General features: G+C 40.9%; 1 protein-coding gene and 1 long non-coding RNA gene across 4 annotated transcripts; one reads left to right on the top strand and one right to left on the bottom strand.

The window, feature by feature from the left end:
• The first annotated feature begins 4,484 nt into the window (after positions 1-4,484).
• Positions 4,485-15,464, top strand: LOC148056866 (uncharacterized). The gene is made up of 3 exons (XR_015702174.1): positions 4,485-5,985; positions 13,226-13,310; positions 15,264-15,464. It is a non-coding gene; the product is annotated as an uncharacterized LOC148056866 (long non-coding RNA).
• On the bottom strand, positions 6,334-23,595 carry LOC148056865 (inverted formin-2-like). 3 transcript variants are annotated; one of them, XM_087747013.1, is made up of 13 exons: positions 23,452-23,595; positions 22,650-23,157; positions 21,095-21,237; positions 20,547-20,608; positions 18,985-19,087; positions 18,260-18,345; positions 17,092-17,192; positions 15,767-15,837; positions 15,555-15,662; positions 14,901-14,971; positions 13,154-13,274; positions 12,257-12,421; positions 6,334-7,739 (listed from the first exon to the last, which is right to left on the bottom strand). In XM_087747013.1, the coding sequence occupies exons 1-13, from the start codon at positions 23,482-23,484 to the stop codon at positions 7,617-7,619; spliced, it is 1,695 nt and encodes a 564-aa protein (XP_087603139.1). In that variant the 5' UTR covers positions 23,485-23,595; the 3' UTR covers positions 6,334-7,616. The 3 variants fall into 3 exon arrangements, with proteins under 3 accessions (XP_087603139.1, XP_087603141.1, XP_087603140.1); XM_087747014.1 differs by lacking the exon at positions 6,334-7,739 and adding an exon at positions 9,990-10,347; XM_087747015.1 differs by lacking the exon at positions 15,555-15,662.
• Between the last annotated feature and the right edge of the window lie 1,646 nt (positions 23,596-25,241).

Genomic DNA, 25,241 nt, shown 5'->3' with positions numbered 1-25,241 from the left:
TTTGTTTTGCTCGGCAGAAAAAGACAAGATTTTTTACTCTTCTCCTCTCAAGACCGGCTCTCAATTCGCTGGTCGTGCTCATCTGCCTGCCCCACACCTGTTCTGAATTTGGTTCATGTTTCTTGAATATGGGGACCTAGAATTGCACACTGTGGTCCACGTCAAGTTCCTTACTACCCTCTACGCAGGAATTAATATCTTCTCCTTTCAGTTGGAAATACCTCACCTAAAAGACGTTCCTGGACTTGTCAAGTTTCACACAGGTGATGGAAGTTGGCTCCTCTCCCACACTTCTTCACTGTGCTGCTGGTATCCCACACACTGAAATACTGCAACCTCTTTCTGCCATTGGCACTCCACGCGCACAATACAGCTACTTGGCGTTTCACGTATATAGTCACAGCCAGATGCCACATGCGATCTAATGTGGCCTGAAAGACAAGCCTCCAGCTCGGGTTTCAGAATTTTGCATTACAGAATCTTAACCTTTACTTTTTTGACCATTGTTTCAGTTGTAAGGATGGAAGATTACTGTGAAGTCTTTTAAGACGTTTGGTTCCTGTGGTCTAATATGCACCAAATGTCTGGCCACAACTCCTCAGGCATAAGCTTTACGCCAAACTCTTTGGGCTTCTTGCCCTGATACCAGCCCGTCTAGAGCTGCCCAGCGTCCCAGACCAGTCGAGCTGGAACTTGTTCCACCTGACGTGGGAACAGCCAGCACTGGCCATGTTTCTCCTCACAGCCACGCACTGAGAGCTCGTGGACCTCATCTGAAAAACTTCTGCACTGGTCTATCATCTCCTCAGTCATTTGCAGCCAGCCTGGTCCTGCTATACTACAGAAATTCTTGTGAACGACTTAAACTTCTCTTTACCCGATACCTCAGTCGCTTTTGTAGTTGTACTCACTCCATACTCCACGCCACATTGAGTGTCTTAATGAAGTTCATGTCTACTGCATATGGTCTATCTTGACAGTTGGCAACGGAAGCCAGTGCCAGAGTGATCTGTTTCTACTTTTGCTCGTCCCTTTTGTACTTTATCCCAGTTTCATTCCCCTCCAGGCTTTTATTTTCTTTCAAAATTCCCTCTAAAGCTTTCCTTCCTGTGCCACCAAATCTTTCAGATTTTTTTGCCGCTTAATAACAAAATCATTTTGTCCGTTAAATAATAAAAATTGTGCCATCTCATTGTGGAATAAGTATTTGTCAGGCATTACGTTTACGGTTGTTTTTACAATTTGGAAACATGAGCACCAAGGACAGCAAAACGTAGCAGGGGTGTCACTCACTTCCCTCACACACTGATTCTCCTCAAAACTGACGGCTTGCGAGTCAGCTCCACACAGCTAGAATATAAAGATACCCTTTGCTGCAAGAAATACACATTCTTGGTGCTGTTCCTCTGCAGGAGAAGCTGTATACAGCGACATTTTCAAGTCAGAGAGGATCCCTGGGTTGTATTTATTATTATTTTGATGGCATTTAGCATTGCCATTCTTGCACGGCTTTTTTTTTTCTCTCTTTATGATACTCTACACCTATTAGCGTAGGGACTCACATCTTTTTCCAGCGTAAGGTTATTGCTGTTCTTGTGTTTGGTTGGTTGGGTTTTGGTTATGCTCTGTTTTTTTAAAAGCAAATCATCCTGGCCCGACTGCATGTAAATTGCCCTCCTTAGGGACGGAATCTAGCCTTTTTAACAGGAGATGACAGTGTTTTCAGCTATTTGTTCCTTGTGGCTCTCAGCCACAAAGAATACGTTAATAACTTTCATGTAACTTCAAAGAGACTGGCTCGGTGGAAATTTCTGTATTTTTTTTGTGTAAAGAAAGATGCAGTTTCTCTGCTCTTAATAGCCAGAAAGTATTCTAAAGTATTCTGGGGCTTTCTTCTTATGTCATTTCAGATGTAGCAAACTTGAGCATTTTTTGATGTTCTCTTCAGCATTTCTGTAATCAGATCCACTGTCACTCTGAGGTGGTCAGAAACTCCAGTTGTATTTTCTTTCCAGTGCCGACAATGTCAAACCTTCCATTTCTGTAAACTGTTTTACATTAAAAAGTTACTGAACACTTTGCAAGCAAACTAATCGACCAGGGGAACGCTCCTGTGTAAAAGTTCAAACCGTGTAACTCCGCACAGAAATAATATGAAGCAGTTCATTACTTGCAGTGATTTATTATTCATCTTACACCAATTTAAAAGCAAACTCAAGCCCACCAAAATCAATAGATTTAAATCCGTTTTGATGTGCGAGATGGAAAAAAAAAATCAAACCTTCAGGATAGATTTTGCTCCGTTAAAGGCAAATGTTTGACTTTTAAATTGAGTAGTACATGAAATTAACAGTGAGGTCCTGCAGAGCGACATGCGGCTTGCAAGGGCTGCAGGTACGCGGTGTCCCCGTCCCCTGGGAGTCACCTGGCGCTGAGCGCTGACAGAGGAGGGAATGAACCATCAGCTCAGTAATCAGTGTCTCAGAGGAGCCCCCTGCTCCTCAGAGCTCTCCCATTAAAACCAGTTCACCTGACAACGCTTGACCTTTGCAATTTCACAGGAAAACTTTCAAGCATTTGCCTTATCAGATAAAAAACCACGGTGGTTTTTGTGGTTTTTACTTTAGGGCAACTAATAGGAGCAAAATAGGTTCACGTGATTAAAGCAGTGCACTTTAGATTTACTGCAGAATAAATTAACCAAAACTATACTGTTTCTTTTCAGAACTACATTTTTACTAAACACTTGTTTCTTCACAGCCCTGAAAAAAATAGTAAATTGGTGCAAAAACACATGAAGAACTATACTCTGAGAGTAATAAAAATTGATTTATTTGGGCAAAATGTACATCAAATCGTAAAGGCTCTGTTTGTGGTTCAAAATTGGTTCTGTTTCCATGAAAGGCTTGGAGTGTGCAATAGAGTGCACTTACTGAGTGTGCAGATGGCATGAAGCTCGAAGCACCAAGAATCACGCTGGAGACCAGGAAAACATCCTGTGAATAGGAGTAAAAATGTCATATGGTTGCAAAAGAAGTCGAACATCATGCTGAGGTGGAAGAACAACCTGTAAAATGCAGGAAGGTGTCCTTTCGCTCTCCTCAGCCCCGCTGAACCGCCCAGCTGCGCTGTGAGGAAGATGAGATCCAGTTGAAGACAACCTAGAAGAGTGCCACAAGTGCATGAGCACAGATTTGGAAAACCCTAGGATGAAAAAACTAGGAAAGCCCCAGGATGAAAAACTGAAAGGGTTGAGGTTGTTTAGTCTAGGGAAAAGACCAGAGCTGACATGATAACAGTCTCCAAATATGTAAAACGCTGCTGCAAGTTAAAACGGAGTGGTATCGTGTTTTCTCTGTGGTGGATAGGACGAAATGAAAAGACTCTTCATCTTTTATTAGGCTAAACCAATTGATCTGATTAATGTGGATGAACTTGAAGGCATATAAAGCTTTATTAAGCTTGAAGCAGAAGCTGTGAATAAGACCAGCTTTGCTCCAACACCACTCCTAAGGATGGCATTTTAGCACAGCAGCATTTTAGCACTGTCTTAGCAGCAGCAGCTTGTCCAGGCTACAGGATTCCTGTGTCCTTGGGCGTTTTTTGAGAAGAGATTAGGCAAAAATGATTCAGCATTAACTGCTTTGAGTTAGACCAGCTTTACTAACTGTTTAAGTCCCAGTGCTGTAGGTCTTTTCTGAAGACTTTGGCCCAAACCCTCAAAAAGTACGTATCCACCTGTTTAGATGCCCACGTCGAATACTTCAACAACACTTAAAAAGCTGCTCAGCTGCCACCCAATTCTGTAGCCACCTACAGGTCTGTGGGTGGGCACAGGCGATTTATCCCGCAGTTCAGCTTGTGTCAAGCTGTGAGAGGGGTCTCACGTCGGGTACTCTGCTTTGCTACCAGGTCCCTCCCTCGTGAACGCTGAATGTATAAACCAGAGCAAATGCCCCCCCCAATTGTATTTGGACTATCGCCACAGACTGGCTGAGGAGTTAAGGGTCTCAGCTGTGATGTGACAGACACTGACTGGTTCAAATCTGTGTTTTTCCCCTGACTAGAGACGTGAACGGGAACTTTAGTCTCTGGCATCCTAGGGTGAGCCCTCCAATAGCTGAATTACGTAGCATCTTTCTCTGCCTAACAAATAATCAAGCTGATATACCAAAACCGGAGGCTTCTTCACATTATTTCAGCTGGTTGAGTAAATAATATGCACAGAAATAAGATTGCATAAAACCTATGGAAAGATTTAAAAACAGATTTTAATGAAATGAGCTCAATTTGAGTCGCCTCTCCAGCCAATATAATGAGTTGGAGATTCTGCCAGGCAATTTATGTTTTAAAAAAGAGATTAAAGGAGCGTTGCAATATGGTTATACTCCTTTATGCCTGTGAGAGCATGGCCTGAAGCCTGCCAGGCTCCCAGTAAAAGAACTGTGGCAAACTCATTGAACTCAGGGGTGCAGGGTCAGGCTTTTAAAAAAAAAAGTCTTTGCAGTTTTCTAGAATTCATGTGGAATTAATTTAACTGCTTAACAGTTTTATATTGCCCGATGCAATTAAGAAGCCTTTTCTCATTTATTCACCATCTTACTTAGGAGATTAAGATCCAGATAGTCTATCCTTGCAGTTGCGCTTAAAAATGAACAAAATAAAAATACCACAACAGTATTCGCAATCAGCACAGGAAAAGCAGTTGCTTGGGATCTTATTTGCTAGTACGTGATTTAAACCCACAACTAATAAGCCTCACAGATGGTACGTTTGTTTAGCTCTGTTTACTAAAATGAACATATACAAAAGTGAAATACACCCTGGATTACAAATACATACTAGAGTACAATGCAGTTGTGAGTAAACTCTGCATTGAAAGTTGAACTTGTCCTTAATACACAGTTTTTAAACCATTATTACATGCTTTAAAAAAGCAAATCCAAGCAATACAACACTAACCCAGTAAGCAGTAAGCTTTTAGCAGCAGAACATTTGCTTATTTCCCCAGCTCTTGAAGACTTGATGCGTTTACTATTGCAAGACCAATTTATGCTGATGACATTTTATCATATATCGCTTTGTTACTTACAGCCACATGAATGAGACCTGTGTAAGTAGAGACACTAAGAATTTTGCCAGAGAAAAGCTCTTGTATTTGATGCTGAATATATCCGCATAAGAAATTGGAGTGGGGGAGTCTGCTTTTGCAGTTGGTTTCTATATGTAACGATGGTAGTTATGCTGTGGAATTCCTGTACTGTTCATCAAAATTTACTTGCTCTTCATCTTTTAATAGCATTTCATTTTCTGCTTCATATTTCTCTTGAAATAACATCTATATATTATATTGTATGTCATTTCTCTTGAAATAACATAGAATTGGTCTTTGCAAGTATCTGATACAATTCTCCTGAAGAATTTAAATGCTCAGTAACAGAAGCTGCTGCAAGAGAAGCTGAAGAAAATAAAGCAGGATGGTTGCTTAATCCATTATCAAGCACGGAAAAAAAATCTTAATGTAAATACATATGTAAACATGTTCAGAGGAATTAAAAAAACCCTAGATGTCTGAGTCTCTGGAATCAGTAGAAGCCTGTTACCAAACTTTTTTAGGAAATTGTATCTTGGATTTAATTCACAGAAAAGCTGTTTTTAATACCTGCAGTCAAGTAGGGTATTGCTCTGTTCTCTTAATCGTGCCATACATTTGAATTTTGGTAACAATTTCTGACTCAGCTTGGTTCTCATTAATTTTCAGTAGCTGCAAGCCCTCCCTTGTAATCTGTTAATAATACATCAGCGATGGGTGCTTCTGCCTTCACCTCTTCTGCCTGAAGTCGGGAGAGCGAGATTATTGCCTGCCCCAAGAGGCTTTGCTGCTGTGTGCTGTCCGTGGCAGATCTGTCAACTGCAGAGAAATGATCCTCAGACAACTGGATAAGCCAGATATTGACACTGACAGAGCATGTGACTGGAGTTAAGGTCAGAGATTCAAAGACTGTAGGGTTGGGGCCTTAAAGATTTATGCACAGGATGACCCCGTGTGTTGTATATCGCTGGCTTCGAGGGAGATACCTGCAAAGTTAAAGGTGTACTTAGCTCTTGGTGGAACCAGGCCTTGGTAATCTTGTAAGCACATGCTAATAGGGCTTCACCAGATTTACTGTGTGTCTTTTCATTCCCTCCTTCAGAAAATAAATACAGAAAATAATTACTTAACTTGCTAATAACATGATAAAAAAGAGAAAAAAAAGGTTTTACATAGACTGAAGAATGTTAAGATGAGCTCTGACATCCTGCCATGCCAGATCTGATACCCTCTATAATTTATGTCACTATATCCTGATAGAGATTAAAATAGATTAAAAAAATGCCTGATTCCCATTGTCACTAGTGCTACGCAGTTTTCTAAAATAAGTACTGAAAAAATAATTCAGAGTCTAAATTCTCTCTCATGTTTAAGTTTATACCCTAAGAATTAAATCCACCTTCTCACAAAGGACCAAAAATAACGACAGTTCCATCTAAACTGCGTGTTAGAAGTGCAGAAGGTTCTTCTGGTCTGGTGCTCTTTCTCTTCACAGAGTCAAAACACACCTTCAATCCTTACAGCTGCTGAACGTTGCTTTATAATTTTATTTTACCATATACTAAGTTACTTTTCTGTATTTACAGCAAAAAGGTTTATTGTTTAATCTGCAGCTTTACATGAAGCATGTTACGATTGCAAAGTACGTGAAACATATTTGCAGTACAGCTTGTCAAGACTATTGAAAACTTTGTTTTGGTCAGTTTTCAATTAATTTTATGTATTTTTAAAATGTATTTCTAAAGATGAGTAACTGTGAAAGAGGAGCTAAAAGAAGGCCATTTATTTAGACACCAGATACAAGGAAAAACAGTCTTCCAAGGGGTGAGCATCTAGTGTAATGTTTACATGAACTCCACTCAGATATACCAATGCCATTTTTGCAGTGGTTCTCTGAAGGACCAAGAATTGTAACCAAGTGTCATTGGCAGAAATCTTCAAGAAGAGTGGATGTCAAGTGTTTGCCAAAATAAAATTTTAAAATATATGTGTGCCAATGTTAGCACTAGAAATGCTTCACACTCAGGTAGGCCCAGCACAGTAAATGCTTTTCTGCATTTATGTCAGTCAGCCGTTCTTCAGCAAAGCGCAGGTGCTCCTTTAAGCACACACCTAACCGCTTTAAGGAATCGGACCTCTAATCAGGAAAAAGCAAATGTTGTGGTAACAGTAACACATGGCACAACTTGCCTACCACAGTGACACAGCGCAGCTTGAAGTTCAAGTACGCGCAACTTTCTATACCCCTAGAAGTCTTCCAACAGCTCTTCAGAGCAATAGCAGGACATCACCCACCTCTAAGCAAAATGGCAGTAACTTGCTCATTGGGAGTGATATTTTTTCTAACATCCCTCTCATGGTTTCTTCCAAGCATTCACATACACTTGAAAATTGATGTCTTACTACACTATCTGCTTGACAACTACTTCATCCATGGCTAAATCACTCTCGTTGTATTAGATCAGCCACAGCTAAACAGATAATTTCCTCCTAATTAACAAAAGGTTGGCTGATAAAACCAGAATTAGTTTTTGTTAAATGTACTGCTCTTTTCATACTCTCCCTTTAGCCTCTTCGCATCTTCTCCTTTAAGCTGTTTCTTCCTTTTCTCAGACTTTGCAGCTTGCTCCTTCCTTTCTTGATTATCCTGCATTCAGACAGAATGACAAATAAAAAAATAAATAAGAAGAGTTACGGAAGGAAAAGCTGGTTAAGAAACGCTCAATTGGCAATGAATAGCATTCTGAATATGCCTTATGCATGCTTAAAACTCTCAGCTGCTGGGTTTTGAGGGTAAATAGCAGAACAGAGCTCGATGGTTAACCCCTTTGGCCTGCTCCGTATGATGGTGTTACCAGCAAACTATTTCAGTAGCTTTAGCTGCAACATTCGACTATGGACTGAAATACATTCTTCTTAATTAGTCCCTTTGTCCACAAAACAGAACATTAGTTTAACTTAATTAACATTCTAGGGATTTATCCCATAGCAACCTTGATTTTATATTGTTTGTATTCAGGGATTTCTACCAGAAATTTCAGGAACTCTTCAACTGTGTTCAACAGCAATTCAGAGTTTCTCTACAGGCACCCGTTAAATTTGCCAGCTGTATTTCTGCGCTAGTGTTCAGTGGCAGAGCCCAAGCTGGATGTCTGTTGGTACCACTCACACAGCTGCCAGGACTGCACAAATCCTGTTGGGATTTACGCAGGCAGGCAGGACTCTGGTTTCCACAGAGCTGCTGATCCCAGGATGATATGATTAATGGAGGAAGAGAAAGAAATTGAATGATTGCTCCTAGTAAAGGAAGACCTTTACTCAGTGGAAGAATATTTCTGGGTTTTGATAAACAGCACAATTGTAGGAGAGGGTGGTTCTGAACAACTGGGATAACTGTAGCAGAACATCAAGATGACAAAAGCCATTTTCTTAAAAGCTTGTGCACTCCTTGTTCCAGAGCTGCAGTCGTCATCAGAACATTGCCATCACCACCTGGAAGCTTGCCTACTTTTGACTGCAACCTGTCAGTAGCTAATTTATGTGTTGTAGGTAGATCAGTAGTTATTGGGCCTGCTGTCATAGAGACTTGTGATGTTAAGAGGGGGGTGCTGCTGTGTCATATTACAAAATTTAATAATGTCCAGGAAGATGTTGATGATTTGGTGCAGATAAGATTCTTGATGAGACATGTCTGGTCTCCTTTGCAGAGTGTTGGGCAGCAGAAGAGACATTTTCCCATTGTAGTGATAAATTTGGTTGAGTGCTATGGATCATCTGCCACTGTTTCCATAAGATGAGCTGAAGAAGTCCCAGGAAACATGCACAAGTTTCTTAGAGCCTTTATAGAAAATAAAAACCTAGGATCCTTTAGTCCAAAGGAATATCCAGACAAATAAAGAAAACTTGTGAACATTAATAGCGTTAGTCTCTCTGAAATATAGGCGCATTATAGGCTCAAGGTTACGGGGACCTTCACTGGATGCCTAGAAAAGGAGAGAAAAATGCTGTACTCTTGACAAAGAAAGAAAAGGATATATTTGCCCTGAATGGAGGGTGCTTCTGAAAGAATGGGGTACAGATGGTGAAGTCTTAGGGAGAGGCTAAAAGCCTTTCATCACTATGCCTCCTACGAGCTTGCCTGATAAATTCCTGCTGTGTCTTAGCATAATGTCTTTGAGATATTATAGCTGTTGAGAGACTTGCAGATCTGTGGGCCCTGGGAGAACGTCTCTATCTAACATGCCGCAAGAAATGAAGGAGGTGAATTCAGGGATACGTTGTCCTGCTACTTGAGCAGTGCACACACAGTTCCGAGAACAAACTGAAACACATTAGGCATAAATTTATGGATTGAGCAAGCCTGAACTGAATTGTTCAGAGGCATTAAAAAAAAAAAAACAAACCAAAACCCCATTAACAATTCAACGCAAAACCACCGTTAACAGAGTTTCTTCAACACAAGAAATTCCAACAAGGTAAAGTGGTAGCAAGACAGAGGAATGAATATTCACAATCCCTTCTCCATCTCCTGGATTACTGAAGGCAGCTGTATGGATGAGATTAAATGAAAGAGGGGTGTCGCTTTGGATTTTCACTTTCTGGGACGTTAGATACTTGCTTGATCTTTGAATTAAAAGATGCTCTATAACAACTGTTTATCCCCACGCTCTCTAAAGCACAGCCTGTTCCGACACCATATGCACCCTACTGAGGAGCAGCTGCTCCAGCTCAGTTATCCTAGGGGAGCACTCGGAGGAACCGTCCCTGCGCAGAGCTGTCTGTATAACCTCTGTCATCAACCGAGTACTTCCTAGAGCAGATTTTGTTTGACAGCTTTTCTCCTCTTCCTGAGATTAGACAGCCTCTTTGTTGGGAGCTCCCCTCTTGAACAGCTGCAAGTGCGAAGGGAAAGCAAATGTTTCTCCCAATCCCCTATAATCACACAGTGTTTCTTTTCCCCGCAATTTTACAACTCGGTTCTCAGTGTATCTCCAATTCTCTTTTTTTTTATCTTTGAGCTGGGAAGCTATTTTCTTCCTATCTTCCTCCTGCCATCTGGTCCTTTTATTTTTTGAGAACTGGTGAAACAGTCATCAGCCCTGGGTGACAAACCAGCTCCTTTTCCCCGTGTCAGCTTTGGGGATCATTTGGGTGTTTGAAAAACTTTTCTTTTTTTCACCTTTTCAAGTTGATGGAGAGGAAGAGGGCAGATTCTTATTATAGTAATTTCATTTGTGTAGCTCAGTTCTCGTTACCTGAAGGATAAGAGACCAGAACGAACACTTGAGGAATGAAGAAGGATTTTGTTTAAACAAAGAAGTAACAAAACCAAAATCTCTCTAGGTAAGCTTAGGAGCTGTGAAGAATCACTATTTATCAAAATTATTTCCCTTCTTGTGTGATGTGAGAATGGAAAGACAGCACTAACAATTTTGGTAGTGCTAAGTGACCTGCTTTACACAGAAGACTCATCTCAAAATAAAAGTTACACCTTAGCCTTAAAGCTTACATCAAATGGCACTGGAAAGAGACGATGCATGTGCCTGATTCTAGTGTAAAAATCAAAATCACAGAACAAAAAGATGCTTTAAAAATTAAAACCTTCAACTTCTCAGCATGTTGCTGTTTCAAGCACAGACAGTATCTTTACTAGTGATAGGGAGAAAGCAAAGCAAGCAGGGAGAGGAGATTACATTACAGCTCTGCAATGGAGGTAACAGATGCATACAATGTGGCTAACAGCTGTGGTACCTTTGAGGTGACGTGCTGCTGAGAAATGGAACCAAAAACAGGGTGAAGGGGAGTTTACATGTTGGGTAGATCAAAAGAAGCTTCTTTGTAGTTGTTCCAACCTGGCTGTGAACAAGCAGCACCCAAAAAAGTAGTTTAAGTCTTCTGCAGCTGTACTAGGACACTTCATAACCTTTATTGGGACTGTTTCTTAAAAGACCTGCAGTTGCTGGATTTACCCTTCACAGCAATTTTCCAGTATAGCTCTCCACAGATGCTGAGCCATTATGTTCTTTACTCTCTTAATTCTTCCCTTCCTGCCTAGAGTTTTAGGAACTCTAAGGATCAAGTGTATTGCCAAAGGATCTGTGATTCGTAGGGTTTATTTTCCAGACTGTCTGTGGTGCTGTCACATCGCTTCGGAGCCTGGGTAGCTGTATTGCTTGCAAAACTGAAGCCCAGTGCCTCACAGGAGAAGCAGGTAGTGGCAACATTACAGGATATATTTTTCATCTTTCACCTTCCAACACTTCCTTAGAAGCTCCTTTGTTTTCATCTGAAACTGCCCTAAAGCACTCCTTCAGCCTCTCTTGCCTTGACATTGCCCAGCATAGTTGTCTGTATTCTTCCAATACTTCTTGTAACGTGGATGATTCCCTCTATAGAAGGCAAATCCAGCCTGGGGCTCTCTTGGAATCAGCACAGGAGTGTGTGATGGTTGCCGTTAAAATATATAAATGTGAAGTCACTGTCACCTGGCATTAAGAAAACCCTAGAGGAAGTACCTTAGTGCAGGTGTCAAGTATGGAGTAGGGGATGCAAAATGGAGGTTTACTGGAGGCTTACTAATTGGAAGGTGCTCTGCACAACTTTTGTGGTGAAGTTGCTGTTTTCTTACTCCTCATTGCAAGGAGTAAAATATTATAAATTAATAAAGTGCCAAATATAATCTCTTGGGATATTTGTAGTTTTGTAGGGGACACAAAATATACTGTTTTGAACTAACTAGTACAATGACATACCTGCATGTAAACTTATCTTCCAATGAGGCTTTGCCTATTGGCAAATTTACCTTTTGCCTATTGGCAAAGCCTATAAAGCGCATCACGTTGCTCATTTTTTCACACACCACTAAGCTCCTATTGCATTGAGGCCTTATTAATAATTTTGCAGTGGGAGCAACAACTTGGAGGGTTCTTAGCTCTCCATAGCAAAAAAAAAAAAAAAAAAAAAAAATCACATTTATCACATTTTATATTTGCCTACATGCTCATTTCTCACTGCAGGTTGCAAGAAAATAAACAGTTATTTTCATTTACTTCTGCAGCCAGTGTTTAGGTAGCCCAGCTTGGAGTAGAATAAAAAAGAAATTCATGCTTACTTAAAAAAAAAAAGTTTTCAGTCTATTTCTAAACAGTCACAAATGCAAACCACCTGTAAGGCCTTGAGGAAGAGCTCTCTGAAGGTTTTCATTGTGCTAAATACATCTTCCAAAGACAATTTTTTTCGGTCTTCACAAAGGTAATCAGCAAGTTCTTCCTTCTTCTTTTCAATGGTGGCAAACTCCTTCTGCAGGTCCTTTGAAGCATCGAGACTGCCCTGAGACACAGTTTGCAACAGAATTTGTGCATATTAGGAAGTAGCATATTCTGAGCTGCCCAGAAGACTCAAGCCAGTTCACACAGAGCAGTCAGTTTTTTTAAAAAAAATTACAATTAAGATTGGTCCACAATGTGTGATATTTTCCTCTTATTTGAACCGTCTGCATTTGCCCTGGTTGCATTTGGCCCGAAGCAGCTCATGGTATGTTGCCACTTTCATCATACGACCACATGGAAATTAGGCACGGCCTGGGATGACTGATCAAGGGAGATACAGCACCAGGATTTATGCCTTTTAACTTTAGTTAAGTGACCCTATTTTGAGTACATGAAAAGCTAGGATGTTTGGAAATATGTGCAAAAAAAAAAAAAAAGCATATTGCAAATCTGTTCACTTTTTCCCCCCCAAAGAACAGTGAGACAAAACATGTTTCTGAACTGCACTGTACGCATTTATAGTTGCATCCTACATTTCATTTTTAGGGCCTTCCTTTCTTTTGCCCACGCACAAAGCTCACTGGTCCTCAGCTGTTTCCTTATCACGATACCACATTACAGACGTGAAGGAAAATCTGGGATGCTCCTTCCATCGGGGTACAGGGGGAGTGTAGTTATGACCCCTTTCCCATAGAGCTCTATGTCCATTTGCAGCCTGAATTGCAGTGCCTTTGACGAGATTTAAAGTGTTTAGGAAGAAGGATGGGAAGCGTGTCACACCCACGTTACCTACCTGAACAGATTTTGCATGCTGTATTTTTAACTCCTCTGTTGACAAAAATAAACGCTTCTCTATTTCCAACAGTTTCTTCAAATTGGCACCTGCCTCAGCCCGCATAACATCAAAGTGGATTCTGAAAAGTCCACAAAAGGGACAGTACATTGAAGGGGTGAGTCTTGTTTTCATTGAGTTAAAAGATTATTATAAACAGTATCATCTCTGCAAATGAATGTAGAATTAATCGTCCAACCTGGACCCTGCTTTTGCAGGTAGTTCTCTATATAAATCCTTTTCTATGTGCTCAAACCCTCATCTAAGAAAGAGAGTCTGTGCTTTTACCCTCACTACCTCCGTGGTCAGATTGTGGAAGAACCTCACTGTTCTAGTATTCAGAAAACTCCTCCAAAATTTCCAGCCTATTTTTATTCATAGGCAACACACGCTCATCTTCCTTGTGCCAATACTGTCCTTACTTAGCTGGTTCTTTTCCCTCCTTGCCTTTTCTCCCTAATCTATTTATAGTCCAAAATTGTATCTCTTTTCAGAGTTCATTTAGCTCACATGGAGACCCAAACTTGTTATGCTGCCAAACCAACATCTATGGTTCTGACCTACGCTTCGTGCCAGACAAACAATACTGAATCAGCAAAACCTGACGTGGTGCTTCACGGTGCACCCAGATGCGAGCAGCGTTAGAAGAATCCCGTGCAGCATTTGCATTGTAAACATATCCAAACAAAACAACCAACTCCACAGGTTGATTCGCAAATCAAATTTGTAAGTTTGAACATTTGACTAAACTAGAGGGCAATTACTTTATAAAAAAGAGCACATTTATATCATTGATCAGCAAGATTTAGTTTCAGGTAACAAAAGTATTTCTATTATGACAACCCAAAAAGAAATTTGTGTTTCGAAACAACGTCCAACTTAAATTCTGCACAGATAACTCACAAAAGCCATAATATTTTCTGTTTTATTACTGCATAAAAATACTTTTTTAAAAAATTATTTAGCAGCTACCTAACAAATGTCAATCCATCTACAAATTTAGAAGTTACCCCTGCTTCTAATTACAAGGAAATGTAAAACACTGCCAGGTTCTTAGGAATTCATAACAGGATTAAAAAATGTTAATCCTGGTGCTATAAATGTGGATTCTAATTAGTGTAATTTACCGTATCTCCATGTGATTCTTCTGAGCTAAACAGAAAGAGCTGGCGTTAGTCTCATGAGGCTTTCAGGCACATGGAGGAAAGTCTGCAGAAACAGATTTTTTCTTTCTACCCACAGATACTAGAAACTTTTGCTGATACTCAGCTCAGGGACTCCTGAGGTCTCCCAGTTGCCAGTAAATCACCCCAACCATTCCTTCCTTACACCAGCGCTGTGCATGTACCTCCTTGATGGGCCTGCGCATGAATTCGACTGAGAAATTTCAGGGAAGATATGTTTCTATTGCGATATGTGAAAGAAGAATCCAGTCCTAGAAAATGAGGGAGTTCACTATTTACACAGTGTTACTTCTAAGGTAGTACTGGAGCGTCTGAAAGAAAAATCACACTGCGCTCCACATAAAAAGTCTTAAGCAGGTTGATTTATAAATCTCAACACTGTTTGGTGTTAGAACAGAAACTCTCTCTCCCACAGCAGAGCAGTCCTGTGACCTTATTACACTACCATAAAATGACTCAGCTCCTTGTTGGCTGTAAAGAGGCTGGCAATTCATACACAACAAAAACAAACAATAATGTCCTACCCCGCTGCCTTGGAAACAAAGTCAAGATCTCTGGGAAGCTGCAGCAGATCTGCGTGGTTTTTTTCAACCTCCTAAAATTGAAGTGAAAAATGGTTACCTTGCACAGTCAGTCAAAGAGTATGAAAGTTTTTCAGCTGGACAACATCAGGACTGAAAAATTAACACTTTGGTTTTCATTCTTATAAAGCATAGGGGTAAATTTAGTCTCATTCATTCTTTTTCTCATGGTGGCACCCATAGGGAGTTAAAAAGAAAGCAAAAGGCTCTTTTAACTGCTCAGGCTTACATCCCATGTGCTGCCACAGTGCACAAGCTGACCTGAGATTTTGTCTTCATACCACTAAAATTAATTTCATTTGACAGATGCGTTTGGGAGACATGTCAACACAAGAAAGAAGTTGGAGAAGAAGAGGAAGAAAACAGCAAGCAGACATGTTAAGCAAACTTGAGAAAGGAAACCTAGTGTTAACTCTCTAAACATTACTGCATATGGATTTGATCCCGTCTGTACAGAGCGTGGTGGAAAGTCTTCATTGTATTTCAGGCACAGAGGCTCACCCTCCAGATACCTACGGTGGGGTGCTACTGAGGTCAAAGCCCCTTAGTTTATTTGAGAATAATGCACACAGGAATAATTTCACAGGTTTGTTGTACCTCCAAAATATGGTGAAGCAGAGTAATGTGACTTTGGTTTGCTTTTGTTTCTGTTAGTCTGAGCAAGGCACTAATTTTAAAACCTCCAGCATCTCCAGTGTGATGCCCCTGGAACATACAGAAGAGAGTTCCTTCTTTCAGTTTCCAAGTCTTGCATTTGTATTTTCTGTTATCTTTAGAAATATAGCAATTAAAGAAATCAGTTTACTTACATAGTTCAGAAAGTTTCCAACTTTAAGAATCAATTGGCAGAAAACTGGCAGTCGGTGACTGGTAAGAAGTGCTGAAGAATAAAAAGAGAGACATTTTCAATAAATTAAATTAAATGATCAGAAATAGGATTTTCCTTAGGTTTGACAGTGGGGGTAACAAAATTCTCATCCAAGATTATGTCAAGCCATTGCTACGGATTTGGAAATATACCAGTACGGCAATAAATCAGCTGAATGGAAGTGGAATGAGTGAGTTTCTATTGTGGTCTCTTCGCTACAAATAGATGGAAAACTAGTTTTCCCATTAAGTTTGGAGTATAGATGTGTCATCCCTGCAACCGCTTATGAGGAAGAACGGCATATGAGAAAGTGTATAAATTTGTGAAAGTCTATAGCCCCCATTTCCAGCACACATTATTCTAGATTAAGGAAAGCAAGGGACTTTTTGCCTTGTTATCATCGTTAGTGAGAGTGATAACCAGAAGCTGTGCATTTTAGCAGGAGAATCTGGTGTAAGAATAAAGTGTTTGGCAGAACTAGAACAGAAACAGTGACCCACGCAACAGGATGGAGCAGGGACAGGGAGGACAGGGTGGGACTGCAGAGAGCTGTTGACTGCAACACAGTAAAGGGTAACTATAGCACTCACATCGGACAGCCAGGTATAGCCACGTTTTATGTGCAAACATAAACGAAAGTTTTGCAGTTTAACTGTTCAACAGGAGGTCAATGACTCCCTAAAACTATTGAACTGAAGCTAGAATCCAAGAGCAACTTCAAGAAAGAGCCGACTTACAACTAAAACCAAGGCTAATTTTGTGTGGAGTTCCTGAAACACTGGTGAACATCATCTGGGACATCTGTTTTGGAAGTCAAACCAGATTCTTTTATGTCACTGTGGCCTGCTCCACCAACGAGCTAAGCTGGACTGTAACCAGTGTGCACTAGAGGAAAAACTGGAACCAATTCATTGTTACAGCCAAAAATCTCTGCTGCGCACAAAGATGTAACCTATATTCAAACAGAATCTGGCATTGACATAAAGGAAATTTCCTTCTCTGCAGAACCACTAATAGGAGAGAGGTTTGTGTCATTCATGTCGACAGAAGGTCCACTTCAGACCAGGGCAGCACAAATTGCAATTCTGCAGAACAAATTCTAGAAGCAGGAATCTGCAGAATCATTTTGATGTTTGCTACATATTCAGTGATTAAAAGGTTAATTTTGATTAGATTATAGCATATGCTACGACTGATGCTATTCAAGTAGAAGAGGAGCTTCCTATGCCTGAGCACTGGGCATAGGCACAGCAATGATGTACTTACTTTCACAGGCTGTCCTGATGGCTTGTGCTTTTGGCCACAGACACTCCAGCAGAATTTTTGTTTCCTCACAAATCAGCATACATTCAATCCGCAACTGGTAGCTAAAAGAGATCAGTGAGAAAAAAAAAAAAACAAACCAACAAGCACCACAAAAACAAAACCCACAGGCCTGATTAATTGACTTGTGTTCAGCAAGAGAATCACCCATTTTAGGCAAAGCGCAGTACCAGCATTGTTATGGTCTCTTTAATGCTCTGACACGAGAACTGGATTATAAATAAATCAAACACTTAGATATTTCCAAAGATGTCCTAGAAACAATTATCATCTCCTCTTTCAGAAAGCAATGTTGCACTGACATCTGGCAGTGATTTCCTTGCATAATGAGGCCATAATTTTTGACAGTTCCTGGGCAGCACTAGCCAGGAATTTTCTTCTTCCTTTTAACTTCCCAAACAGAAATTTGAAATATTTTTGCAGTGATGTCCTTTAATGATATTTATGCCGTCACCATGGATTAATGTTGTGGAAGAGCCATGAGAATATTTTCTAAAGTACTTTTAAAGCTAGCTATAAGTTTGAGACAACAAAAAGTCATGTTTTCACCATGACATTTTCAAAAAAGCGGCTCTGGCATGGCAACTGACCAGATTTACGGAGAGCTATTTCTATGAATTACGACATATCACCATGTTTTTATGAACAGCATAAAGATTTCTCTGTGCACACCTCATCTGACTTGGTAAAAATCAGGGAGGTGGTGAAAGCACCGACACTGCTGGGATTCACTCACGGGTTTGTGGGCTCTCTTTGGTAGACTGGCATCTCTAAACCAGGGGCGGAGTGAATCCGCAGCCTGGTGGCAGGACTCAGTCTGCAACTTCATGCCATACAGACAGTAGCTGTACAGCAGTCAAGAGTGTGCTCACTAACTTAGTAATACCAAGGTTAATTTAATTGTGGTTTGCCAAAGGTGTCTGAAGCCTGTTTGGCCTTTGGGAAGGAAAAGTGTCTCAAACCAGCTCCGCAAATAGGAGTCAGATGATTTATCCTGAAGGCTGAATGCCAGGAGCATCCCTCTAGCACAGGACACAGAGGCCTTAATTCTTATGGACAAATCTTATAAGAACCACACTCATGGGTTGAAGACAAAGAAAATTTTGCTTACCTAGGAACTTCCAAGAGATGGAGGTAAAACTGATCTGCATTTGATAGTTCTGATTTTTCTTCTTTGCAAGATTTCAGGCCATTTATCTAATGGGGAATAAACCAGTAAAATAACTACACAGTTATTTCTGGTGCCCATTGTTTCTTACAGGCACGAAACTGGCTTTTCTGAACTTTCTGTGTGCGTAGGCAATGGGACTGAGGCAGATGAACAAGAAATTGCATACACGAACCTGCTTTGCAAGGGCAAACACGTAAGTTTTGTTTTGACTGGAAGGCCATCTGCATTTGTACAGCACCTTGTACAATAAACCCCTGATCCACAGGCAGGGCTTCAGCAAGCTACAATGCATCCAAGTCTAGCAACCCTTTTAAAAAGATGGATCCTTTCTCCTCATTGAAACCTGCTCTGAAAGGCTCTTTATTCACCTCAGTCCCCAAATGCTAATGTACCTCATCCATCTAATTAAAATAACAGGAATAGAGAGCAGCACTTGGTCTACACCTGTGTTGAGACTCCCAGCGTGCTGTTGCCTAGCCTTTGTGTGAAGAGGCCAGACTGTCGCTGGGGAGGACTTCCCACCGCTCTACCTTGGAAGGTCATTGACTGAGATGGTGCAGGAGGATTTGGGATCCGGTCATAGCTTCTTGCTTTAGCAGTGCAAGCGTTTCAAGCTGAGCACCAAGCACACTGAACTCCGTCAGAATAACACACTTAATAGATACCTCGTGGTCTTCAGGCAGCAGTTTAAGTAGCTGCTTCAGTATCTCAGCATCCAACTTGGATCTATCCCCTTTCTGAATCATGGCAGCAATCTCTTCATTAGAGCTGTAGGAAAGAGAGAAGTGTTATGGAGCAATGGCGTAGGGAGGAGTAACATGGCAAACAGAAGAGACCCCAATCTCTCAGCCTGCACTGTAGGAGTAAATGAAGTAATTCCTACTATACTTGCCTCCCATTACATTTTGGATCTTAGTCCTCAGAAGCACAGTGCTGATATGGAAAAGCAAAGGATTTTTTTTAAGCCTAAAGCAATATTCCTCATAGTTTAGATGTGCTTTCTAGGCTTTGTTCATCTTTACACAACAAACCCTGAAGGCTCCGCTTTTACTGTGGGTGTCCAGTGTCACTGAGAAGAGATTTACTTTTGAATTTCTCCACTGCTTGCAGCAAAGCCAAGGCCAAAACGAATGGCTCTCCTCCTGCTGAGAAGTATTTATAAAGACCCCAGAAGGTTTTACCCAAAATCCTTGCCTGAAACTTTGGCAGACAAGATGTCTTTGAAATGAGTCCAGACTGCTCTGGTTTGGGCTCTGGAGAGCTCGGCTCCCGGCAGCCAGCAGCACTAATAGAGGCAGTGCCCGGCTGCAGAGCAGCCTCATCCCTCAAGAGTGCAAGCGAGGCTCAACTCTTTGATCCCACGGTCACTGAGTGATCCCACTGCTCTCGGGAGAGCTTAACCGCTGCCCAGGGAACCATGCAGAGAGAGGAAATAGCAACTGGATTAGGCTATGCACAGCGCTTCCCCACTGAGAAGCAGTTTGCAATGGAAAAAAGAACAAAATAAAATAAAAAAAACCACCCTCGGACTGATTCTGATTTATTCTTAACACAAAGGAACTTCTAGGCTGAGTTTCTTTTTGAAGCCCTTGTAACATGGGCCATTGTACAATGGGCAGGGAGAGAGCAGAAAGTCCATCTTTATCCTGCAGTAGTTTCAGGGAATCTAAAAGTAAAGATATTTTGCCAAAAACTAGTACAAATTCCTTTCTTTGGCTCCCCCCCACCATGAGGACTGTGACTTGGTAAATTCCCATTTCTTTAATTATAGAAACTGTTTCCTATTTATAGAAAAACTGCAAATAAAAACTATATACGATTTTGGATCTGAACCCCTGGAGATGTCTCTTTAAAATCAATTAAAAAACTTGAAACATCCAATCAGGAATCTTCACTAACAGTTGCTGCCAGCAGTTCATATTTATGTCAATAACAGCAAACAAAAATATGTTTCCACATGATTTTGCTGTTATTTATGAATATTGTCTCTTTAGGAATTAGTGATTCATTTTAGGTTTAATACCAGTTTGAGACATGATATTAATTGTCTGCAAAGAGAGTGCCACATCTCATTAGTTTAAAAAAAAAACAAAGGAAAAAAGTTGACTCCTTGCTAAAGAAAGATAGTGGTTGTAAAGTATTTCTGCTAAATTTATTTCATTTAATGTCTGAATAAACACATAAACACATCAAATAAGTAATTCAGATGGTACTTTCCAAATCTTACCACTTAAATTGCTTCAGAAATATACTCAGAAGGAGGCTTTTCTTTGGACCTATGAATGTGATCTGTGAAAAGAAGAAAAGCAGTCAGCTAGGAATACATTCACCTTGATTTTAACACAACTTTTAAGGCTTTTGTTTGTTTGTTGGGTGAGGTTCATTCTCTGGTAACAACATTATCAACAATCTTCATTGATCAAACAAAGAGCAATTTACAACAGTACAGGTCATTAGATCTATTTTAGAAAGAGAAAGAGGCAAAGGCATAGAGAAGGGAATTGATTTGTGTAGAATATTCCAGCTTATAAGAATTAATACTGAAATTCCCATGTCCTCCCTCTCTCAGATGAAGACCTGTCCCTCAGCAGAGTTACTTCAACATGTTTAATTCTAAACCTCTCCTGTGTTTTTTTTTTTAGGTAATCTTAGGCGATAGATATCAAAATATTTCAAACTTTCTTATTATAAATGATTGACAACAATAAAGAGTGAATAAGCTTTTCCCTTCCAAGAATTTTGCCAGCCTCTACAAAAAGTGAGCAGTCCAAGTACCTCTTTTGTTTTCTTTATTTTTGGCCTCGTTTTCTCCTTAGGTGCTGTTGGTGGGACAGAGAAAAGCAGCTCCAAGCTCGCATAGTCAGGCTCTATGAGCTCCTTGCTGCTGCTTGGCATTACAGCCCACATGGAACGGCTTTCTGGAAGAGAATAACACTTCAAGACAGACCATGGAGGTAGAGGAGCACTTTCAAGAAAGTGTGATTTGTGGAAGGGAAAACACTTTAAAGGATGAATGAAATACAATGCTCATTAGTCCTGGACAACTGTTAATTATTTAAGAGTGACAGCTCCCACAGACAGCATCCCAAAGGTTTTAAGGCTAATTAAACCTGGAAAACTACTGCCACATTCGATTCACTGAAGGCAGCAGATGAACTTAGTGGGCTGCTCCAAATTCTTTTTGCTATTGCTGACCAGCTGCACGTCGCAGAATTGTGGTACCCAAACAGGGGATCTTGCGTCCAATTAGGTAAACGTCTGTCTTTGAAAGAGATAAGGACTCCCAAGCCCAGCATTATTACCAGAATCATCAGGACCCATCCGAATAACACATGGCACTTCGAAACATGAACTTGTCTACAACACTGGAATTTTTAACAAAGGATCTCACCTTCTTTTTCTTTCGGAGAGATTGCAACAGTGGCACTGAAGACATTGGGGCTGAATCTGAATTTGTATCTCTGCCCAAGAAAGCAGACCGTGGCTCAAACTGTTTTTTTACATGCGTGTTTATGTATTTTATCATAGCAGCGAGTTCTTAACCTCTGATGTCCCTTTCTTGGTGATAAGCATAACGGAGAACAACTACGAGATCTGTGTTATGTGAACCGAGTATTAAAAGCTGCAACATAAATGGAAATGTGTTCACAGTCTCCTTGCTGAAGGTTGAGCAGGACTTGCAAACCCCTTTGGCAGACCACATGTTAACCACAGACCTTAGTGTTATTTTGTGTGGGGGAAAAAACCCACGCAAGTCACACAGCTGTGGTCAGTAGGAAAGGAAGTTGGAGGCTACATCCTGCCCTGAGGATACATGTTCCCCAGCCCTATTGACAAGTTTTCAGCCTTAGATCTTGGCTGATATATCTTCTGGCTGTGCAAGGGGAAAAAAAAAAGTAAAAGCTTCAGCTGAGAAGATACTCACTGGTGATGTGCCAGGAGCTCCTTAGGAAGGACCACAGGGCATGACTATTCAAGAGATCTTTCCACTCAACACACTCAGAGAGTTTTGCAAACCTTAATTAGTGCAGACTCACAACATCACTTTAACAAGTAACAAATAGAGACTGAGAGGTTAAGATAATTTTAGCAGCCACAGAGCCTCAGTTCAGTGCTTTTCCCAAACTACTATTTCCTCCATTTATTGGCAAAGGCCTAGCTTTCCATATTTATTTGTGATCACTAATTTTTTGTAGGACTGAGAAGGAGCAATGGGACCGCCTATGTGACCTGACTTACTGCATCAAGGCCTAGCTCCCCAACATGAGCATTTTTGTTTGGATGCAACATAAATGAACCGATCAACCCAGTGTTACAAACAAGCACGTACGTCTCACCACGTCAGAGGGGAGCTTCTGCCAGTGAAACACCTTCATCCTCAACGTTGGCGTCTTCTTAGGGTGGGGCTGCCCCACATATCCACAAGTAAGATGACTGCACTCAGGGTTACCATGTGGCTGGGGAGGTGGGAGTGATGGGCCATTTATGCCAGGCATGGGAAGGGGTGGAGGAAGCACCTTACACCCAGGGGGTAGAGGTGGAGGGGCTGGCAGTAGCGGTAGCAGAGCTGGCATGGCAGACTGTCCTTGGGCGGATAAGGAAAGACCTTGCTGGGAAGGTGACACGTTCCCCGGAGATTGCTGCAGCTTTCCAGAAAGGCCAGTTGTTGGAAAAAAGCTCAGGTCTGCATTGGGGTTCTCCTCTTCCAAGTCCATATCAACTTGAATGCATTTGTTCACCTTTTGAACAGATCTTCTGGACCCTGTTTTGTGGTGATTTGGGCACTGCATGCTTGATAGCAGGTTCTCCATGGCTTGCCCTGGTCCCATTTTCCTGCTCTACAAGACAACGAGGAGGTGCATGGGTTAGCAAAGTTCCCCACAACTGCTGGCTCCTGCTAACTCCCACAGAGAAACAGAAATAATAGTGACCTTCCCATTAAAGTAAATGGCAGACATATTTTTGTCTGCTTTACAAGTGACATTTCATGGTGGTTTCAGCTGTGTGAGTCAGGAGCAAAGCAGTGCTGCTGGCCATAAAGCTCCTTTTTGACTTCTCTTGATCCTTCTACCTTCTTGTTGTGACATATAAGGAAAGGAAGAGCAAATACCATCAACATTGTAAATCCCTACCTGGTTGCTCCTTTCCCCTTGTTGCTCAGCCATTCTGTGGGATTTTTCTTTTGAAGGGGTAAATGGATGCCTCCTATGGAAGTTGCTACAGGTGCTCTGTGCAGGGGACTTCTCAGACAGCAGGGACACAAGCACTTGTTCCTGAGAAACCATGTTACCACAACTTACCTTGAGTGCAAAAGGGTGGGGATTTTAAGAGAAACTCTCAAATAGCCTAATCAATTAAACAAGCTACAGCTGAGGAGGACTCAGGCTGAGCTGCTTAGGGACCTGTGACCACACAGGGAAATGACTGGAAGGCATTAAAATGAATAAGATAGTCTTACTTTGGCCTTTAACCAAATTTTCATCTAGGACAAATCTTTACATTTGCCCTGAGGCTGTACAACAAATCTTTACATTTGCCCTGAAACTATACAGTTTCTCTCAGAGCCTCTTGCAAAAGACTATGCAGAAGTCCCCATCTTGTACATATGCCCAATTTTAAACATGGAAGCGGACCTGCCAAAGTCAGCAGAGGCACTTGCTGTCCCAGGACTTGGTTTTGTTTGCTTGACTGAGTGAACCTTTCTTTTGCAAACACTTGCACCTCTTGTGGTTGAACAGTGTCCTGGGATGCTTAATCTCAGTAGCTGTAGTTGCTTTGTGATTTCTCTCTTTAGCTAACTTCCATAGCAAAGTCTGTCGGCAGCAGTAGAAACACCACATGTTAAATGAGGAGCAATGAACAAACTATCAATGCTCCAGAAATGACACAGTAGATGCAGCCTTTTTAGGGACTGCGTGTAAACAGAAAAAAAGACCCCCATCATCCCAGCCCTTACACAAGTCTTTAGCAAAACATACGTTAGTAGCACCAGCAGCTTTAATGGAGTTAACTGGATGAGTACTTTCATTTTTATGATTAGTGCAGGATCAGGTTTGTTTAGTGTATACACCATGTTTATGTTCCCAAAGGACTAAATTAATACTTATGAATGACTATTTTCCTCCTGATGCAGCAACTTTAAGTAATGACTTACACAGACAAGACTCTTTAAGGCAGCTGCATTAAAACCTACAATTGATACATCTCTAGGCCATACACCTCTAAAGCGTCTCCTATAATCTGAAAGCTTGTCTTTGAAACCTAGCAGTTCATACTACAACTACCTGAAAGGAGGTTGTACTGAGGTGGGGGTCGGTCTCTTCTCCCAAGTAACAAGCAATAGGATGAGAGGAAATGGCCTCCAGTTGCACCGGGGCAGGTTTAGATTGGATATTAGGAAAAATTCCTTCACCGAAAGAGTTGTCAAGCATTGGAACAGGCTGCCCAGGGCAGTGATGGAGTCCCCATCCCTGGAGATATTTAAAAGACGGGTAGATGTGGTGCGTAGGGACATGGTTTAGTGGTGGACTTGGCAGTGCTGGGTTAACAGTTGTACTTGGAATGATTTTAAAGGTCTTTTCCAACCTAAAGATTCTATGATTCTATAGTGTCCAGCTGTTACAACAGCCTCAGTAACTGTGAAACAGTGGATCCAAGGCAAAAGAAAGCAATAAAACTTTTGATTTGTGTTTTTAATCTTAATTTAGTAAGAAATGATTTACATTAAAAACATTAAATGTTAAATCGACCAGAAAATAACACTTGATTTACATACAAAAGGGAAACAGTTAAAATAGCTAAGCCAAAGGCCTATAATAGAAAATGATTATTAACTGTATTTGCTGTTTACTTGACTTAATTTGTTGTTGGTTTCCATATTTTCTTTTTCACAAATAAGCACTAACACTATCCCAAAGGTAAA

This window comes from Nipponia nippon, unplaced genomic scaffold (genome assembly GCF_047370975.1).
Source record: "Nipponia nippon isolate SJK-2023a ecotype South Korea unplaced genomic scaffold, ASM4737097v1 scaffold_11, whole genome shotgun sequence".
Taxonomy (NCBI): Eukaryota; Metazoa; Chordata; class Aves; order Pelecaniformes; family Threskiornithidae; genus Nipponia; species Nipponia nippon.
The sequence above is the reverse complement of the archived record's forward strand: the minus strand, read 5'-3'. Positions and strand labels throughout refer to the sequence as shown.